The 22059-nt window shown below is 38.8% G+C and overlaps 1 protein-coding gene across 4 annotated transcripts in view; it reads right to left on the minus strand.

The window, feature by feature from the left end:
• Window positions 1-22059, minus strand: part of pik3cb (phosphatidylinositol-4,5-bisphosphate 3-kinase catalytic subunit beta) — a 104839-nt gene that overhangs the window by 51871 nt on the left and 30909 nt on the right. For all 4 annotated transcript variants that reach the window (XM_062976548.1, XM_008106297.3, XM_008106298.3 and 1 more), the window contains exons 3-5: window positions 7157-7340; window positions 6027-6252; window positions 2166-2389 (exon numbers count right to left, since the gene is read on the minus strand). In XM_062976548.1, the coding sequence (XP_062832618.1) occupies window positions 2166-2389; window positions 6027-6252; window positions 7157-7312 (606 nt within the window). In that variant the 5' untranslated portion in view covers window positions 7313-7340. The remainder of the gene's footprint in view (window positions 1-2165; window positions 2390-6026; window positions 6253-7156; window positions 7341-22059) is intronic.

Raw genomic sequence — 22059 nt, forward strand, 5'->3', positions numbered from 1 at the left:
TTTTCAAGTTTAATCTCAATGCGATTACCAAAATTTTGAAATGTATTGGATTTTTGTTTTGTTTTGTATTAGGAAGTCTTTCATAATCTGAGCCTCAAAGCTAACTTAGTTTGTGCCTAGTTACACACCTAGGGGGGAACAGAACTGAACTTTCCCCTCCTAGCTACCTACAATTTCAATAGTAGCAAGTCATTTGTCAATTTATTGTGATCCCATAAATTTCATAAGCTTTTCTTAGGCAATGAATTCTCAGGTGAAGTTTGCCATGAATATATAGCCTAAAGAATTGGAGCCCCTGATGGTACAGTGGGTTAAACCCTTGTGCCAGAAGGACTGATTTGGGTTGGGTTGCTGACCTGAAGGCTGTCGGTTCGAAGAGCGTGGATGAGTTTATCAGCTCCAGTTCCATGGGGGACATGAGAGAAACCTCCCACAAGGATGGTAAACATCCGGCGGCCTCTGGGCAATGTCCTTGCAGATGGCCAATTCTCTCACACCAGAAGCGAATTGCAATTTCTTAAGTCGCTCCTTACACAAAAAAGCCTAAAGAACTGCTTCGCAAGCTGTGGGTCCTAACTTCAAATGAGATCCCCTTAACTCAATACTCGGATTCCAAAAGCTTTGCTAAAAGGTTTTCTGAATGTAAGGTAGTGAGTGTTTTAGACATTTACAGAAATCTGTTGTGCAGTGTTTACAGTGCAGAAGATGCTTCAACTGTACTCCACAAAAGGGAAAATTAACCTGTTTAGCAAGTCTTGCAAATCCTGATTTGTGATCAGTATTATGTTTGATTTTATACCTATTTTATATACAATAGAGTCTCACTAATCCAAGCCTCGCTTATCCAAGCCTCTGGATAATCCAAGCCATTTTTGTAGTCAATGTTTCCGATGTATCGTGATATTTTGGTGCTAAATTTGTAAATACAGTAATTACAACATAACATTACTGCGTATTGAACTACTTTTTCTGTCAAATTTGTTGTATAACATGAAGTTTTGGTGCTTAATTTGTAAAATCATAAACTAATTTGATGTTTAATAGGCTTTTCCTTGATCAGTCCTTATAATCCAAGATATTCGCTTATCCAAGCTTCTGCCGGCCCGTTTAGCTTGGATTAGTGAGACTCTACTGTACCTATATATCCAAGGTCACAAATATTTTTTGGATTGAAAGTATTGCGAGTGGATGTTTAAGGAGCCCTGGCCTAAAACACCTGGGTATTTCATACCAGTCTCGCTTACAAGTACTAACCAGACCTGGCCCGGCTTAGTTTCCAAGATCAGACAGGACCTGGAACTTTCAGAGTATTTAGACTCAAAGTAAAGGGCATGTTTGCAGATTGTCTCATGATTTAGGGTAATCCTATGGGGTTTCGTAAGGTTCTCAAAGAAAAGGAATACTCAGAGGTGGTTTTCTAGTGCCTATTGCCTACTATACTGGGTATTCCCAAGGAATCCCTATCCAGACACAAACCAGGCCTTTCTCTGCTTAGTTTTTTTTTAGAGTTGGTGTCTTAAGTGAATTGATAACAACCTGGAGCATATTGCTACCACTATCATAATGTTGCAAGAGTGTAAAAAAGTATAAAAGGCAAGGAAGGGTACCCCTTCCAATCCAGGTGTTCTAAAATGAATTCTCAAACGTTTTAAATATTCATTTAATTAGTTATTAGCTTGTAGTGTCAACTTCCAGATTAAAAATATGGCAAGTGATTAAGAGCTATGATCCAAAAATATCCAAGGGGTTGTGGGAGAGTACTAAGCTTCACACACACACACAAATGTTTTCTCAAGATAAATGGTGCTTGAAATGTATTGCGGTACCACAACCACATTGTTGTGCACAAGAGTGGCAGTGGGAAAACCACTGCTTGAGAAATACAAGTTTAAATCCTCCTTAGGCAAATCCTTTGAATCCTGCCAGGGAAATAGTAATGAGAAAAAGCTGGAAGCCTGTAAAGTTCAGTCCTTGTACTTTCCAAAACATAGTAAGGGAAACCTCACTTGAAAAGGCTGCACATATCCATCCAATGAAGAAGCCAAGCCAACAGTTTGGCTGCCAGGGAAGAAGAGAAGAAGTGTGAGAAGTGGATCCTACAACTTGCAAGTGACAATTTTTTAAGTATTTGTGGATATGTATGCCAAATATGGTAAATATCTTACTTGACAGTTATCAAAATGAACAGCCACAACTAGATTGCCACCATAAAGTTTATCTTGGAGGTTTTCCTGAACTGCTGGTTCCAATTCTGGTGGATACGTGTGTTTTAACCAGTCCATCCACGATAACCTCACAAGTGATTGCATCTTCTCTTCACTGATTCGTCTCATCTTTATCCGGAATTCTTTAACTTCTGGGTCTTGTAGGGCATCAAACTCATGGAGGCCTAAAAAAGATGGATTAAGCAAGTGGGTTTGGGTTTTTTTTTAAAGAGAGAAAGTATCATTTGCCCACCAAATAAAGTATAGTTACTCCATCCAAGTTGTGTTATTGCAAGAATCCCTTCCATGCCACAAATCCTGTAAAAATAAATACCACTGACATGCAGGCACTTTCCACTTTCCATGGAAAAGTATTCTTCCAAGAAAATGTTAAGAAAGCGACTCACAGCTATAGAATTACCTTGTCTTCTTCATAACAATGTAATGGTATTCTACCCTCATATTTGAAAGCAAATTTGAACATTTGCAACAGGAAACTCAAGAACATATAAGTTATTCATTCAAGAAATTTTGCACTGCAACTTCAAGAAACAAAATGCAATGGGAAGATTTTGATGGACATTAGTGAAGCTATCCCCGACAGTAGAATTGTCTAAAAGATTTATATTAGAAAATTCCTGTAGTGTAAAGTACAGGTCAAGCCAATTCCCAGGAGCATAATTTTTCTACTCTACAATAAACCAGAATCTTCCTTTGTTTTCAAAGAGGAAAACTGCCCAGTCATTCTTCTTGAAATAATCAAAAATCTAAAAAAGCAGCATTTGTATCAGTAGAAGCCATTGTTACTATAGACAAGTTAACACTCGGTTTTCTGTTGAAATCTAAACAGAACATGTAGCTTTTGTGCCAGGACTAACAACTGCTCTTTGTTTTGATGAGAAGCATGACCAGCCTAGTGACTATTTTTAATTTAAATACACAATTGCAAGCAAACCCCACTTTTAAGTATGAAGAAAGTGGTATTTTGTTTCTTTTTTTTTTAAGCTCTCTAACAGTAGCTGATTCATAGTATAGCTACTGGTTTCTAAAAAAAAAAACCTGAACTGAAAATGGGAAAAAGCCTGTAGATATTATGACATAAGAAAACGGCAAGACAGTATAATCAAAACATATGCCTCTTTAATTTTTTAAAACACATTGAAACAAAAAAAAAAAAAGGATTATTAAAGGTCCAACGTGATAGCTGCAACCCTGACTGCCAGGACTTGCCTAGGGTGCAAAGATGTTGTTATTATTTTTGTTATTAATAATTCATTTATATCTTGCCTTTCCCCCAAAACTGGCATTCAAGGTTCATTAAAAATGAATATATAGATAAAACATATAAAGGATATAAGTGAAAAATGACAAAAAGTTATTTAGTGGGATTACCTCACTAATACATTTGCCAAGGCACTTATTCAACCATGTTCTTCTAGTCATTTCCTCATACTCACTAGATTTCCTAGTTAATGCTGAAGTTTAAAATAGGTTTCTATGAGCTGTGTTGTTATTATTCACTAGGGTGGGTCTCACTCCCTCTGTCATATTCAGAATAACAGTCTGAATTACTGTTTCAGTATAAGAAATGTTATTATAATAGGACAGGGCCTATCATTAGGCTAATCTGAGAGGACAACTGTGTGGGGAAAGGGGAAAGTCAGAACAATCTGGATTTGAAAAAGAAAAAGGGAGTTTTAACATGGAATGGGAATGACACCGGGTGAGTGATGTCTTTGCTTTTCAGCAGCAGCACCCCCCCCCCCCCCCACTTTTTGGGTCTATGACTGGAATCTTTCTACAGGACTTACATTCCAATTATTTTAGTAACTTCTTCTCTGCTTTTAAAATCCTAAGTCAACTTCTGTTTTATATTATTTTTTTGACAATAATCTTATCCAATTTAGGATGAACTACAATGATCCCTTTGTAAATCTGATTATACAGTAGCATGTGCCTGGATAATTTAGCAAAGGGTTCTCTTCAAACCCACTCCACGTCTCTTTCTCTCATTCCTATCCAATCTATTTTACCTCCTCCTCCCCACACCCCTTTTCATTGTATAGTTAATGTCAATGTGAGATTGTGAGATAGGTAATGAAAAAGGTTTTCCCCTGATATTAAGTCTAGTTGTGTCGGACTCTGGGGGTTGGTGCTCTTCTTCATTTCTAAGTCGAAGAGCCAGCGTTGTCCGTAGATACCTCCAAGGCCATGTGGCCGGCATGACTGCATGGAGTGTGGTTACTTTCCCACCAGAGTGGTCCCTATTGATCTACTCACATTTGTATGTTTTTGAACTGCTAGTTTGGCAGAAGACGGGGCTAACAGTGGGAGCTCACTCCGCTCCCCGGATTCAAACCGCTGACCTTTTAGTCAGCAAGTCGAACAGCTCAGCAGTTTAATCTGCTGCTCATCATTAAAATGGCAGATGCCAAGTACGTATATGGTCCTTAGATCCTACATGCAAAATCTGTACACTGCTACTAAACTCCGCAGGATTCACTTCTTGAAAGGGAATTGGGAAGCAGAAAAGGTGGTGATTCGGTTGTATTAAAGCAGTGGTTCTCAACCTGCGGGTCCCCAGAGGTTTTGGTTTTCAAATCCCAGAAATCCTAACAGCTGGTAAACTAGCTGGGATTTCTGGGAGTTGTAGGTCAAAATACCTGGAGATCCATTGGTTGAGAACCACTGTATTAAAGTGCTCTGCATATGTTCAGAGCTTCTTTAAAAAGTCAGATAGTGAACTCTTCACTCTTGATTCACTAACTAATCTACACTGTCCAAGGACCTGATCCCAGGTTATCTGCTTTGAACTGAATTATATGAGTCTCCACTGCCATATAATCTGGGATAAGCAGATAATCGGGGATCAGATCCTTGGATATAGGCTGCATCTACACTGCCATATAAAATCCAGATTATCTGCCTTGAATTGAATTATATGGCAGTGTAAATTCATGCAATCCAGTTCAAAGCAGATCATCTGGATTATTTGTTTTGATCATCTGGATTATATGGCAGTTTCCAGCCATAAGAACACTGTAGAAGGGGTCTCAGGGGAAAGCAATGGTACACACACACACACACACACACCCAATTGAGCAAATAAATATTTCCAAGAAAATCCTGTGACATGTTTTCCTTAGGTTTGCTATAAATCAAAAACAATTTGGAAGCACTCAACAACTCATGTAGATTGTTTCACAGTAAGAGACAGTGTAACTAAAGCATGCATCACTGTGGTGAAATCACCTGTTGCCAGCAATGAGTGCATCACCACACTAGCTTCACCTGTGAAAAGTCACGACTGGCAGATTCAGGAATGGACCCAGGAGAATGTCCAACTATGAATAAGTGTCTTCAGGGGAAGATAATTCCATCTAGCACAATGAATCCACATTCCATTATCTGACTTACAAATGACCAGAAACACATCTTATTTAGCTTGATTAAGCTTTAATTTAATCACCTCTATTATTACCAATGACATATATCAGTTTGGAATATAAAAAACTTCCTTAAAATTAAGTACAAAGTAGAAATAGACCTGGGCATCATCAGCATACTGGCGACAATTGACCCAAATTTGGTGAGGATTATGTCGTCATGATAATGTATCAGATCCATCTGTGCATTTGGTTACAACACCATGAATAAGGGCCCCAAATAATGACCATAAGATAGTTGTTTTTTTTTTTATCATAATGGGGCTGCAGTGGATAAGTACTGATGTCAGTTCACCTGAAGTTGTAATCCACCTCAAATTAATGCACTTTTAATGCCATTTTCCCCACATTAAACCCCACAAATAAAGACATGTACCTTTTCCTATAAGGACACCTATTTTAGAATCCAATTTTTCTCCTGGGTCACAGCTTCTTGTAATTAGTTGAAGAACAGGAAGGAATGGTCTAACATCACAAAGCCTCCGTGTCTCGTCCTCTAGTTCCTCACGTACCGCTGTTTGGTTCACACAGGAAAACATATAGGAGTCGATCTCCATAAGAAGATGAAACAGAGGGTAGCTGTGTGCTTGCTTCCATAACAGCTGCAAATAAGCACAAGAGGCTGAAACTGCAGTAGCAATGTTTTTTTCACACACACCCCCCCCAAATAAAATCTTTGTCATCCTAATGCACATCACTAGGAAGGTCCTTTGGTAACAACCTTTCAATATCTTCCTCCAGCATCACAAAAAGCCATGCTAAAATGAGTTGTAGCTGATTTAATCTTCCAGACAAAACTGGCAGGTCATCCATTAAATATAAATTAAATATCAATTGTGGCAAAGAACAGTGGGTTTAAAGCCGTTCTAGTACAACCTGTTAAGACTTAGTAGCACACTTGTCAGCATTTTTATTTATATTCCAATAAATATTTCTAAGGCAGATTTCACTTCCTTGGTTTCATATTCTTTGGAAGGCTCATTTGGCAAGGCTGGCACAGGGCTTTCGCCATCGATCTACTGAAAAGGAAATTCATTGCATGCTAGGTACAGCATGCTAGGTACAGCATGATGTCTGTGAGAAATTTTGCGGGTATCTGCCAATGATCAAACAGTAGCTGGCCTCTCAGCAAAAGACAATTATCTTTTATTATTACAAATAAAAAGGTTTATAGGGTTTTTTCACATCTACAGGAATAGAAAGCAGTTGACATAGCAGGTGCTTTCTTGTTGTTCCCAAATGGTCCAACGACCGTCATTTCATCAGTATTTTCTAATAGGAACCAACTGTTCCAATAAACTGTCTACTATAACACTCCTCTGCTATGAGCAAAACAGGAAAGAGAATAAATTATGAGCATACTTCCATGAAAAATACAACTGACAAAATTAAACAAAGACTGATACTATGATTTTAATATGAAATTCAGCTACAAACAAACAAATACTGAAGTTGTAGGGAAAAGTAAACATTCAATAAAGTCAATTGCAGATAAACTAATCTTACCTGTTTGATATGACAAATAGTGGCATCACGAGGGACATCTAAACTGATGTAAATTCCAGTGGGAAGCAGGCAATCCACAGATATTGAGCCATCCGCTGCTATCTGTGAATCTACTGCCCAGATGTCCAGGGTATCTGCCATGGCAGGAGGCATCATAGATTTTAAATATCATAACCACATTGTTCTAGGAGAAAAAGAAATCATTTTACAATTTGCCAGATTTGCTTCCATTCATCAGAATCAAACACAACATACATTTGTAGTATTTGGTGCATTATCATTTCACATGAAAAGGTAAGGCATGATTTGTTGTTGATGGCTTTCATGGCGGGAATCAATGGGTTACTGGATCCCCCAGTGGTGCAGTGGTTTGAACCCTTGTGCCGGCAGGACTGCTGACGTGAAGGTTGGGTTGCTGACCTGAAAGTTGCTGGTTCAAATCCAACCTGGGGAGAGCGCAGATGAGTCCCCTCTATCAGCTCCAGCTCCATGCAGGGACATGAGAGAAGCTTCCCACAAGGATGGTAAAAACATAAAAACATCTGGGTGTTCCCTGGGCAACGTCCTTGCAGATGGCCAATTCCCTCACACCAGAAGCGACTTGAAGTTTCTCAAGTTGCTCCTGACATGAAAAAACTGGGTTGTTGTAAGTTTTTGGGGCTTTAAGCTACTGGAACATGGCCATACTGCCTGAAAACACACAGCAACCTAACTTGCACACTTGTTTCTGATTGGCTTGTCCACTTACACAAACAGGTAATTCAATGGGAAATGGCAAACTGAACCCTGAAAAGACACAGGCTCTGAAAACTGGTGGTTTCTCAATTCAAGAACTCAGTAAACGACCCAACCCAGATGGAGAGTGAGGTACATTGCTGGTAGCACTCCCACATCCAACTCTCTTACTGGAGGCAAAGGTGGAATTCATGGCTTGCAGTGCTTCAACTGATCTTCCATCTACAGCAGTTTCTTAAACCGTGCTCCTCCAGATATTTTGGACTTCAGCTCCCACAATTCCTAACAGCTGGTAAACTGGCTGGGATTTCTGGATGCTGAAGTCCAAAATACCTAGAGGAGTTGCTTAGCAACTGGAGATGGGAGGAGCCAAAGTGACAGTTGGAACTAGGCAGCCAAAGAATTATTTTTCAGTTGGGGGTTGGAGTTTGAAATGTGAAGACAGATATATAGTTTTGGGAACTGTGTTTTGAAAAGGAAGCCTTTTTGAAGAATATAATTAAAAACCTTCAGAATAGGAAGGGATGAGAACCATATTGTGTTTCTGTACTCTAGAGTGTTGGTGTTAAATCCCAGGAGAAGTGGATTTAAAAGTTTAAATTGTCTTGTTTGTGTTTCCTTGGTGAAGGAACACATTCCCAAGGAATTCAAGTTATAGAACCATCCTTTATAAGAGAAAAACCTAACTTGTTATTGAAACCACTGCGCATCTTTACTGTTATTGAAAACGCTACGCTTCTTTACTGCTCAAATACAAATAAGCAACAGCTTACTGTTTTTACTCACATAAAGTGTCTCGTGTGACTCTATCAATAAAGTGTCTCGTGTGACTCTCTCAATATCCTAACATAGAAGAGGCTCCTGAATAAAACACTGGTGGCAGCATTAAGGGATGTAGTTAGTTCGGATCATCCATATTTTTGGTGGCAGCCGAAAATAAAAGTCTTTGCAATTTTGGCAATTCTGAAAGATCCTCTAAATTCTATATTTTTAAAAGCCAATCCTCTATAGAAAACATCCATTGTAGTAGGCATTTTGAAATGTAAAATGCCAGAATACCATCACAATATATAGCAGTGTGGATTTAAGAGTTTTGCTTTTTGAAAATCTTTAGTGATCTTCATCATTATACAGACTGCTATACTATGGAATTAAGCACAAATGGAAGTTACAAAAACAGAACACTTTACCCTTGGGGTCATTAAAAGATAATAGCACTATAGAACTGCATGGCATTAAATAAAAACCTATGAAACTGACAAAAAGCACCAAAGAGTGATGATGAGATATTATTATATTCTTTATTTAAACACTTATATTCTGCCCTTTAGCACAAGACATCAGAACAGCATACAATATAAACAAACTGAAACATTTCCAAATTAATTACATAAATAACTTAAAAGGTTAAATCATATTAAACATAGCAACAGTTAAATTGCTTTAAAACAACTGTTACAACCACTTGTTACAGGAAACTGAAACAATGTGAAACTATGTCTCATTTGCAAACAAATTGGTCCCTGAAGGCTCTCGAAAGACATCAGCCTTGATGGCCTCAAGTGGAGGGTGTTCCCAGTCAAGCAGGCCCTCTCCCATGTCTTCATTTTTGAACTTTTCTCTGATCCAGAGCAGGGCTCTACCTACAGTCCACAATTTTCAGGCAGGCAAAAATAAGAAAAGGCACTCCTTCACGGATCAAAATCCCAAACCATTTAGGGCTTTAAATATCACCACAAGCACCTTCAATTCAGACTAGAAGTAAATTTGCAGCCACTGCAGGCCCTTTAAGACCTGATGCTCATATGATAATCCTGACAACAATCTCATTGCTGCATTTTATATTAGCTATATATATATTGAGTCACTCTAAAGGGCAGCTCATGTATAATACATTGCAGTAGTCTAATGGGAAGTTACAAGGTGGTGGACCAATTGTGGCTGAGGTATCTATGCCCAAGGAAGACTGTAGTTGACACACCTGGTTGGGCTGGCACCAAGTTTTCCATGCCATGGAGTGTACTTTTGCCTCTGTGTTGTCATTGATTTGTATTTCAAAACATTGATTTATTCATTTTGTATTGAAGTATACGATAAAAAGCTTTTAAGAAAGGGAGAGTATGGCATATTGAAGTGAATGTTGATTGGTAGAATATTTGGGGAGATTTGCTTAGAGAGACTAAAATGAACAAGAGTGTGGAGAACAAGCCCTATGAAGAGCGGCTTCTAGAGCTGGGCATGTTTAGCCTGCAGAAGAGAAGGCTGAGAGGAGACATGATATCCATGTATAAATATGTGAGGGGAAGCCATAGGGAGGAGCGAGTGAGCTTTTTTCCTGCTGCCCTGGAGACTAGGGCGTGGAACAATGGCTTCAAACTACAGGAAAGGAGATTTCACCTGAACATTGGAAAGAACCTCTTAACTGTGAGAGCTGTTCAGCAGTGGAACTCTCTGTCCTGGAGTGTGGTGGAGGCTCCTTTTTGGAGGCTTTTAAGCATAGGCTGGATGGCCATCTGGTGGGGGGTGCTTTGATTTTCCTGCTTCTTGGTAGGGGGTTGGACTGGATGGCCCATGAGGTCTCTCCAACTCTATGATGGTGTATGACAGTTGGGAATTCGGTTAGACAAGTTTGAGTTAGACAAGTTTGAAATTAGACTAGGGTTGGAGTCAGAGAAGAGAGTTTGATATGATTGATCTGAGTTAGTTTGAGAGAAGTGTGAGAGAGGGTGTATCGTGTTTTAAGGTGATAATTAATCTATATCATGTTTAAATTCTAAAAATAAAAATTGTTTTTGTTTATATGTACTTTTGTCATGCAGAAATGCTGTATATCAGAGCTTTTTTCATACAAGAGGTCAGTGAATATAGAGGAGTGCTGTCGATTGAGGATAGAAGTACCCTCACAGGTTCCTTGATGGTGTTTAATTTTCTTCTAAACGGCTCTAGGGAGGTAGCAGAAAAGCAACCACAGGATACCAACAAAATACCAGTATATCTCCTCACACAGGAATTTTTTTAAAAAATTAGGCCAGGGGTTATGATTTGTATTTTTCTGAATCTTATTACATTCTACCCCACTCCTACAACTGTATCAAATACACTTTATGTCTATGCCTGAGGCCTTAGTACCGCACAGAGTTTTAGGTCTATGAAACCTCATGTGAAAATAAAAAGCAGTGTATCCGCAGGGTACTGCCAAATTTCTTTATTCTTTTACCTCCCTCTTCCTTTTATACAGCATAGGAAGAGTAGCAAAAGAGATAAGCATAGAAACAGAATGGCGAAACGTCAAGAGAAAATACTTCTGGAACATGGCCACACAGCCCGAAAGACATACAACAACCCACAGAATGAACTGTTTCGCAATGGGTTCTAGCAGTAATGTGAGGCCCAATTCACACAGTAATGAAGCCAGAAAAGTGGCTTCTGTGTCCCATAGACCATAAAGTGGCCCAAAACAGCAATACCATCATGTGAACAGTTGCTGATGCAGTTCCTTTTAGGTACATGACTGCATGTCGGAACTGCCATAACTAAAATCACTGAATCTCCACAGTGAACTACAACTATAAATATCATTCCTTTCATGAAATGGCATTTTTCTGGTACATAACATGTCATAATAGTTAAGTGTGAGTTCCACATAAGCCTATAAGCAGTTCAGTTATTACCAGATGGAACGGGATGATATGTAATTCAACTTCACAATATTTTATCTTGAGAATCGTTTAAACATTTTAAAGGTTTTTCAATGTGGTTGACTCTGAACTTGACCCAAATGGAAAACTCTGAGAGCAATTGGCACATGCCCACCCATCAAAAAAATCCCATTAAAACGTATGCCTCCTTTTTGTGGGCACTGCTTTCTATGCTTCCAGTTCATTATTAAATCATGCTACCAGAGACATAGAAAGCTGCCAGGAGGAGGATGGGCCCCAAATAAAGATCAATTAGCAAAGTGCTTAAACCAGCCAGCATTTGCGGAGCATTTCAAGTAGGAAAGATGCAAATACAACTGCACAGCAGCAGCTGATTTAGCATTTTGTTCATCAATGAAACCATTTAGATTCTTTCATAAATGGCATCCAGTCACCACTCTAGTTCCTGCCTCTAGCTAAGAACATAAAGGTTAGGGAGGTGCACATATTTATACAGAAAATTGCACTTGTCACAGCCATGAGACTGCTGAGAGAATGAATCACGGGCCAAACTGTATAATGCAAAGCAGCGTTGGTGTGTGACTAACCCGACACCCTCACATCCAGCAAATGAAATGGTGCCAAAAAGCCATCTATGGCAAATAGTTACAAGACAGGAATTTTAAATAGCATACAGCAAAGGCGGTGTGTGTGTATCTCTTTTTGCCAGTATTGTATAGCTAATGGGCTGGTTTTGATGTCAATAGCACCACTTATGAAAAATGTTTTTCTGTAAAAAAATAACATCTGTCCATAGTTTTTGGGAGGGAAAGAGAAAGAAGGTGAAATATACTAACACTAATAATGCCATATAACATGATTTTTGTTCCTGGGTTATAAATATAATTTCCTAACTGATTCTATCATAAAAACATGAAAAAAGTTTATTAAACTGCAAAAACCTTGTTTTTACAATCTGCAAAAAGGGTAAAAATAGCATATTTTCATTAAGGAAATTATAAGCAATGTGCTTACACTGAAGGAAATAATAGTACCTTCAGCCACAAAAATGAAGTTTCTGGGGTATAACAACTACTTTCAAAGTATGTGCTGCACAATTAAACAGGAAATAACACTTTCAAAGCAGGAACAAATTTTATTTTCCAGATTTTGTTACATAACATAATGCAGGCATGCAAAGTTGAGATCATAAAAGCTTTTTAAAATGCATGCTGGTTTTATAGGAATGTGATATTTGAAATTCAAGATAATTTCAGATTGGCTCTAAAACATACAGTTTTTTATTTTGTAAATATGATTGGATAAGATTACTTTGGGCAGTAAAGAGTAAGCAGAAAGGGGTTAAAGTCCCATAACAGACTTTCAAAACTCTTTAAATCACTGATATGAAACACAAAAATCCATTCAAAAGCACTAAGAAAAATTGCACTGGTTTATCTATATCCATGTATGATCAAAACTGGGTAACAATTGAATTGATAAAAATTATCAAATTTGTGAAAGAACTATGTATGGTATAATTTTTTTTTAAGTTCAGCATTCCAAATTACAAATACCTACCACCTTGAAAAACCTTTCTTCTTCACAGAATTGTGTAATTAAAAGACAACATTTCTTATGTGTAAATAAATCAACTTACTTGCAATACAGGGCTATGTTTATTTTATTTAAGTGATGTTTTAATCTATATTAAGATAAAACAAATAGAGTAGGAACTGTATACGTATGTAATTAAACTGTATGGCTAAGATTCTTTCCCAGTTCTAATGCTAATGTTTAGTACCAAGCAGTGGCTAACAGAACTATGCTATATTTAGGAAAAAGGGTATTGAACTTGATAATCTTTGTCCTCTTCCAGTTCTACAGTTAAAATATATATGGAATTTGTTTCCAAAATCCAGAAAAATAATGATTTGAAAAACCAGTTATAGGTTGGCAGAACACTGTTGGCTAGGAGAATATCATGACCAGATCAAAACTATCAAAATATTTCAAATCACTTTAGTACAGGTCTTTGAAAATTCAATTTTACAACCAAAGATTGCATATTCTCAGTATGTTTTCTTAAATTTCTGCAAAATTTGTTCAGATGGATATGGTACCTTTTGGAAACAAGCTCCACATGTGTATCTGCATATCGAATAAACTCTCCCAAATACAGTGGGACTTAGATCTAACTAGCAGTCCTGGGTAGCATTTCTAATATATCTAATCAAAGATTAGTTCCTACTGAAATCAGCAGGACCTATTTTTAGGTAGAGCTGCTTAGTTCAACAGGGCCACCAATGCCTCAGGTTTATAGGAAAGCATTAGGAGTTTGAAAGTAGAATAAACATATCCTTTCTTGCTTCGAAGAAGAGTATCAATTATTGAATGCAAACTGGCTGAAGGCTGAATAGAGGGTTCTGTCTTTGCTGCTTTCTGCTTAAGTGATCTTCACTTTGCTTCCAAATGATCCTGTTAAGAATATGCAATGCATAGTACACTCTGCACAAAGTACAACTTCTCATTTACTCTAAGAATACCATAAACTCTGTGTGAGTGACAGCTCTGAGGATGCTGTTGTGCCTTTAGGACAGCATCTTTTGCATCAGCTAAAGTCCTCATTCATGTTACTGTAATTCCTTTATTATGCCAATACAACATCCAAAGCCAATGGCTGTGGGATTCTGGGAATCATAACCCATTCCCATAAAAAAAAAACATTTCCAAACTCTGGATTCTAAATAGGGAAGACTGGATTAGCTGGTGTTTGGTCTGTTTCAGTTTTGAAAATCCATTCTGTACTCTCTCTCCATAACACACAAACATTTTGATTGAAATTCCCTTGCAAAATATGTGTTGGATGTATTTTCTTAAAATACAAATTTCAAGGCATCACAGAATTAGGAGATGTGTACAATCTGAAGGGTAACTGCATTCTGACGTGTGCTTTTAGGAGCACTAGATCATCCTAATTCATTTCAAAGTGCAGACTGGTGGAAAACTTAAGTACATAAAACTCAGGTTAATTCAAGAGCTCATGCACTGAATTATAAAACCATTCTTATTATTCCTGTCCCTTTTGGCCATTGTGACAACACAGCTATCTGATTTCAATCAGGAATTCAGACAATGGCTGTGTTTGTATGTCACACAAAACTATAATTTAGTGTGACGTGAATGCACAAGAACAAGCTGCCTTATGCTCTGTTCACGTGGAAAGGAGTATGCACACAACAGGAGCAAAACACTATATTCTGCCACTTTTTGTTTATGAAAGTGCTTTTTGGTCCATTTTCTGATCCACAAACTGAACGCAGTGGCCAACAACAAAACCATTTACCATTTGACCAGCTTCCCTTAAGCCAGGCTTGGTGTCAGTAGTGTAACTGGGATACTACAAAACTGCGAGGTGGCCTTCCCTTCTTGCTACTCCCCTTCATTTGGGAGGATCACTTTACTGGCAGGATAGGGACCAGAGCTCTATAAGTAGAGCATACACACAGGATATCCTAGGTTCCAGAAGACCATAATTTACAAATCTGAATGTTGGAGAATATCTTATTTCTGGGGATGAATTTAAAAAAAACAGGCATTATTGACCAGAAAAAACTAACACTGGATATCTGAATGTGGGAAACAGTAAAATGGGTAGGCATGACCTTTGCTAGTTTCAAGTTCTTACATCTTCAGTTAATAGTATCAGATAGTAGATATTTCTCTAATCAGGACCTTGGAGAAACCACTGTTAGTCATAGTTGGCAATATTGGGATTTTAGGGCCATGACCCTCCTCATGAAATTTCCAACTGCTGATACACTCATCATGACACTGTTTTTGTTTTGTTTGTGCCTTTTTGAAATCATCCACAGATTAATTCATAGCCTCCTGCAGATGATTTTGGATATTTCTCACATATTCAAGCATTCTACTGGAAGGTCCATCCCAAATTACATATCCTTTTTGTGCTACTTTGCTTCGCTGGCAATGATGTGTGTCTCATCCTGAAATGCTTTGTGTAAGCCAACACACATTTAATAGATTATATGCACATCCTTGAGGGATGAAATAAAAATAACTTGCTATTCAATGTGTCAATAACTTTAGTTTTGTTGTGCAACTTATTTGTGCAATGAAATTTAGGTTCCACAATAAATTGTGTTTAAGCTAGTTAAAGCAGCTGATTATGGAAATCACCTAACTCTCCTTACCCAAACAGTATCATAACATTTGGACCATTGTAAACGAATTTACTACAAAATACACTGGTTATTTGAGCCCCCAGTGACGCAGCATGTTAAAGCCCTGAGCTGATGAACTTGCAGACCAAAAGGTTACAGGTTCGAATTCGGGGAGTGGAGTGAGCACCTATTAGCCCCAGTTTCTGCCAACCTAGCAGTTTGAAAACATGAAATAGGTACCGCTCTGGTAGGAAGGTAACGGTGCTCCATGCAGTCATGCCGGCCACATGACCCAGGAGGTGTCTATGGACAAAGTCGGCTCTTTGGCTTAGAAATGGAGATGAGCACCAACCCCCAGAGTTGGACATGTCTGGACTTAATGTCAGAGGAAAACCTTTACCTTACCTTACCTACTTGGGGTTTGGTCCCAGGATTTCCTATTAATACCAAAACTGTGGGTGCTTAAGTCCCATCCTATAACAACAGTGTAGTAAAATGCTGTTCTTTATATAAAATGCCAAAAGTCAAGGTTTGCTTTTTTGGATTTGGGGAACGTTTCGAATATTTTCAAGTCAGGGATGGTTAAGTTAGTGGATATAGAATCCATGGATATGGAAAGCCATAACTCAAACAGGTTTAGAATTAAACAAATACATTGAAAGTAAAGGCTAGAATGACATTTTGAAATACAGGAAGTCCCCAAGGTACAAACATCTGACTTACAAATGACTCATACATACAAATGGGGGTGAGACAACAGGAAATGAGAGAAATCTACCCCTAGGGAGTGAAATTCACTCCTAAAAGAGTTATCATGGAGAAAAGATGTGTCCACTGAAGTTTTATCACAATTCATGTTTCCATAACAAGCCAATTTCAAAATCCAATTATCACAAATGAAATCTTCTGAACAGGGGCACAGTCAGCAAAACAAACACCACAGGGGTGCTAATCCTTCCCTATGCTATTCAAAGCTAAAGAAAATACATTTTGAGCTGGAGTTACACTTAAAAATGTACCTGTTACACATTCAGATTAAGAACAAACCTACAGAAGCTATCTTGTTTGTAACTTGGGAACTGCCTGTACCATATCTCTGGTCAAATGTACTGTTTTTCCCCATTCTCTCTTCTTTATTGTTTGCTTAAAGAGAGAGTGTGAATACATGTGATAACCTTTTTAATATTGGAAAAATATAAAAGAGTAAAGTCTGCAGTGATGTTATAATGAAAACTAAAGCAGGGAAGTTGTAGTATGAAAATCCAGTACTTTGTAATGAGATATTTCCATTCTTATTAGATTTCCTAAACTTTATACAGCTGCCTAGAACAATGACTTTGGGCAATATTTGCGGCCCAGACTTGAATCTTACTGAGCAATTTGACCCTTTATATATTTGCTCAGAGATTAAATCCTCTCTGAGTTTAATCGAACTTACGGTAAATGTGTGCAGTGGACTACAGCCTTGAACAGATAACTTGTTTGATACAAAGTTGCCATAGCTTTTCTGAGCTATGAAATACGACCATTGCAAGCCCCCCTACATTTTTCTACAGCAGGCATGGGGAAATGTGGCCCATGAGTTCTATGTAAGCCCTAATGCCCATTCCAAGCCCCCTGGAGCTCCAGAATCCCAAACTATTTTTACTTAATTTTGTTTATTTCATTTATATACCGCTTTTCTCATATGTAAAAAAGGTAAAGGTAAAGGTTTCCCCTGACGTTAAGTCCAGTCGTGATCGACTCTGGGGGTTGGTGCTCATCTCCATTTCTAAGCTGAAGAGCCGTTGTTGTCCACAGACATCTCCAGGTCATGTGGCCAGCATGACTGCATGGAGCGCCGTTACCTTCCTGCCAGAACATTTTGCATGTTTTCAAACTGCTAGGCTGGCAGGAGCTGGGGCTAACAGCGGGCGTTCATTCCACTCCCGGGATTTGAACCTGGCACCTTTCGGTCCACAAGTTCAGCAGCTCAACGCTTTAACACACTGTGCCACCAGGGGCCCCTTATTCTCCATATGAATATTCATATTCATATTCTCCATATGAATGATTAAAATTACATGATCACCACCAGAGGACCCTCATAATTAAGAGGCATAAATACATACTTCCACTCAAATGACTATTTGCCAAAAACTGATAGCCTATGAAAGAATAAGGTAAGTTTATTGTTGGAAAGAAGCACACGAAAAGTGAAGAAAATGAACAGAAAGAAAGAAAGAAAGCTGCAGGTGATATTTGCTACATCACAACAATCCTTTTAAAATATAATTTAGCAAACTGCCTGAAGAATAAAACTGATTCTGAAGCAGAGGCTGAAAAAGTTGTTTTTTGAGATTAGAATTCCTAACAGAATTCCAGAAACTGTGTTTTTAAAGAAGTAGTTTTCTCCATGCAAAAGATATACATCTAATATCATGAATATAAGCAGATTCACAAAAGAATATCCCCTCTTAACTCTCAAATAATGAGAAACAATGGGCATGAAACTACATCAGGCATACCTACATTTACCTCTATACAAAACCTATTTCATATACTTTTTGAGTTATTTAAACTGAAGAGAAGAATGCAAATAATAAATGCATCTACAGATATCTTTTTTTCTTCAAATATCAAGGGCTTGAAAAATTAGAATACAGTGTTCCCTCACTTAGCACGGGGGTTACGTTCCAGGACCACCCGCAGTAAGTGAAAATCCATGAAGTAGGGATGCTATATTTATTTTAATATTTATACATTATTTTAGTAGTTATACACTATTTTAAGCCTTTATCAACCAATTGTGTGTTGATAAATCGCCTCCTTCTCCTCCCGTTGCCACTTGGGCTCCTTTTCTCTCCCTTTGGCTTCTCCTTCCTACCTTCCTTAGGCTGTAAATTGTCATTTTTTATGATTTATAATATTCTTTTAGAGTTTATTGAAAAACCACAAAACAGCGAATCCATGAAAACTGAACTGTGAAGTAGTGAGGGAACACTGTATGAAAATGGTAAATTTCAAACATTTTTCCTCTAAGAATTCCTAGGTCTGGTTAATGAGTAATAAATTAAGGGAAATGTAGCACTTATGTTTGTTCAGGAACATTTCCTGTTTACACATTACTCACAAAGTCACTGGAGCTCCAAACAGAATAGCTGTTATATTAGGCTGGCAGGCAAGAAGTTATCCAGAGTAAGTCAACACTATGCAGCTGCTAAAGCATTTTATGTTTGAATATTGTTATGGTTGAGCCTCATGGCTCTACTACTGGGAGACGTGGGCGTAAGACTCCTCGAGAGTCAGATACTCTCGAGGAGCGAGAAAGGAAGCGGCTGCGAGATATCTTTGCAGAACCATCTGACGAGGATTCTTTTGAGGGGTTTACTGAGAGAATGGAGGAAGAGATGGTTAGCTCGGAAGAGGATGACATGGAATGGACTCGTGTAAGGGAGGATTTGGGTGCCACTGGCAATGATAGTATGGAAGGCGATTGGGGACCTTCAGGATTAGACCCGTGGACAAGCTGGAGGGATGGGACGGGATCCACAGCTGGGGATGCTGCGGGGCGTAGTCAAAGGTGTTCCAGTTCTGATGAGGAAAGTGATGAGGAAACGCCCGGGCTAAGGAGAACAGCTGATAGCGATGAGGACTTGTAACTGGCATAAAATGGGGTTTGGGAGCAATAGCAAATTGCGTTGGGCAAGGTAATCTGGACGAACGCTTGGGATCTGTGTGGGAAGTTTTCCTGAAGACGGGTGTGATTCGTTTGCTGACTACCTTTGACCTTCCGTCGTCTTCTTGACGGACGCCATCTGCTTACTCTGGACTGACTGACTACGGCCTCGGATTCTCCTACCTGTGTCTATCGTTGGAACTGGTGAACTACAAACGTCTGCATCGGCCTTACGACCTTCGGAACGGATTGGGACTTCGCTGACTGCTTCTGCCCTCGTCTGCTGTGTTTGTATCGGGAATTTGCCTGCTGTGTGGAGGAGTAACCTCTAAGTTACTCAAACATAGCTCTTGGCAGCAGAGAAGCATCTGCTGCCAATTAGTTGCATTCCTTTGAACTTTTTGTTCACCAGCTTCTGTTTGTTTATTCCCAGGCTGAAGCAAGCTGTTTTGATTTAACCCGGATTAAACTCCGGTTTAATCCGGTTTATCTTTTGAACGTTTTTCTTGTCTCTTTTTACTTTTAAGGCCAGTGTTTGCCTAGCCCTTGTCTTTTACGGGCATTTTTGGTTCTGTAACTCCAATAAACTTTGTTATCTTTTATCTTGTGGCGTTCTGTCTTTGACAAATATGATATAGTTTTGCACCTGAGAATAGATACAATACGGCAGATGCACACTGCATTTTTCTTTTGTTTATAAATAAGAATCACCAGAGGAGGAAAAGACCTGAATAAGAATTTTCTGCCATGCAGAAAAAAAGCAGTGGTAGAGAAATGAAGCAACTCTTAAATGAAATCCACAATCTCTTACAGGCAGGGCCGTAGCCAGAAAAAAAATTCGGGAGGGGTTTTGAAAATTTCAGGGGGGGGGGGTGTTGAACCCCTGACCCACCCGCCCCCCTGGTTCAGACCTGTCAATATCTGCTTGAGATAGTGCCTGGAGGGACTCTTAATGTTTTACGTCTCATAGACTTAGCATGGGGATTTGGTTAACCAGTTAAAATTCATGAGTAAACCAGGTTTTTTTTTAACCTGAAAAATTTCGGGGGGGGGGGGGGTTGAACCCCTAAACACCCCCCCCCCCCCCCCCCCCGCTGCAGGCCTGCTTACAGGTACTTTTCCAATATACATTTGCCACAAAATATCTCTTTTAACCCTCATACAGACGTTGTGGTTAAATCATTACAATATGGTATACTAGAATACTTAACTATGGCTAGCATTAACAAACTTTATTGCCTGAATCCATGTTAAAATCACAAATGTATAACTGATTGAACCTTTCAACCTCAACCACGTCTCAAGTAAAAGGAAATGGCAAAGACACCAGCAAAGCCTATTTCTTATGCTGAAAGCAAATAGTCTAAAGGGCCAGTGAGTCTGCAAACCATTTCGGTATTTGCATGTTGTTGTGAGTAGCATTCGACTATGATGAATCTATCATAATCATAAAGTGTTCTTGGCATGTTTTTTTCAGAGGGGGTTTGCCACTACTATCCAATGAAACTGAGGGTGTATCTACTATAGAGTTAATGTAGTCTGATATTGCTTTATCTGCCAGGGATCAATGCTATGGAATCATGGGAGTTGTAGTTTTGCAAGATCTTTAGCCTTCTCTGCCAAAGAGTGTTGGTGCATCGCCCATCTACAAGTTCCCTGATTGTGTAGCACTGATCATTGCAGTTAAAGTAGTGTGAAACTGCATTAATTCTATGCACCTTGAAAGGGCATGATGTGCCCAAGAATATCTATGGCTGAGCCAGGATCTGAAACCTAGTTACTAAGAGTTCAACACTCAAATCAATACAGAATATTTTTGTTATTTATATCCCACTTTCTTCTCATAATCAAGTCTCAAAACAGCTTTACAGGACACAACAGTAGTCCTATGCCATGCTAATGCAACCACGAGATGGAATTCTACATGATCTACTTAGTTACATTAGTGTGCCACAGTGAGAGAAGGTAGCCCATTCTGCTAGTGAAATGGGTGCTGGTGAATGGCAATTTCACACTCCTTCCACCAGTGATTGAGGCTGCAATATGGAAATATGAGAAAGGATTGTGATTTTGTAATTGTTATTCTAAATGTTTAAGTTTGTGTATTATATACAATATTACAGTTACAAATTGATGTTTACAATTCTTCATTATCCCATCCCATCCACACTTGCTTGTGATTGTCACAATCTCACTTACTGGTTGGAGGGAGGTGAAAATGTTATCATGTGAACCTCAATTGCTGGCAGGAATATATATATATATATATATATATATATATATATATATATATAGTAGTTATATATATATAAAGGTTTTCCCCTGACGTTAAGTCCAGTTAAGTCCAGTGACCGACTCTGGGGTTTGGTGCTCATCTCCATTTCTAAGCCAAAGAGCCAGCATTGTCCATAGACACCTCCAAGGGCATGTGGCCGGCATGACTGCATGGAGCCCCGTTACCTTCCCGCTGGAGCGGAACCTATTGATCTACTCACATTTGCATGTTTTAGAACTGCTAGGTTGGAAGGAGCAGGGGCTAACAGCAGGCGCTCATTCCGCTCCCGGGATTTGAACCTGGGACCTTTTGGTCTGCAAATTCAGCAGCTCAGCGCTTTAACACACTGCGCCACCACCAGGGGTGTGTGTATGTGTGTGTGTATGTGTGTGTGTGTGTGTGTGTGTGTGTGT

The sequence above is a fragment of the Anolis carolinensis genome, chromosome 3, assembly GCF_035594765.1.
Source record: "Anolis carolinensis isolate JA03-04 chromosome 3, rAnoCar3.1.pri, whole genome shotgun sequence".
Lineage (NCBI taxonomy): Eukaryota > Metazoa > Chordata > Lepidosauria > Squamata > Dactyloidae > Anolis > Anolis carolinensis.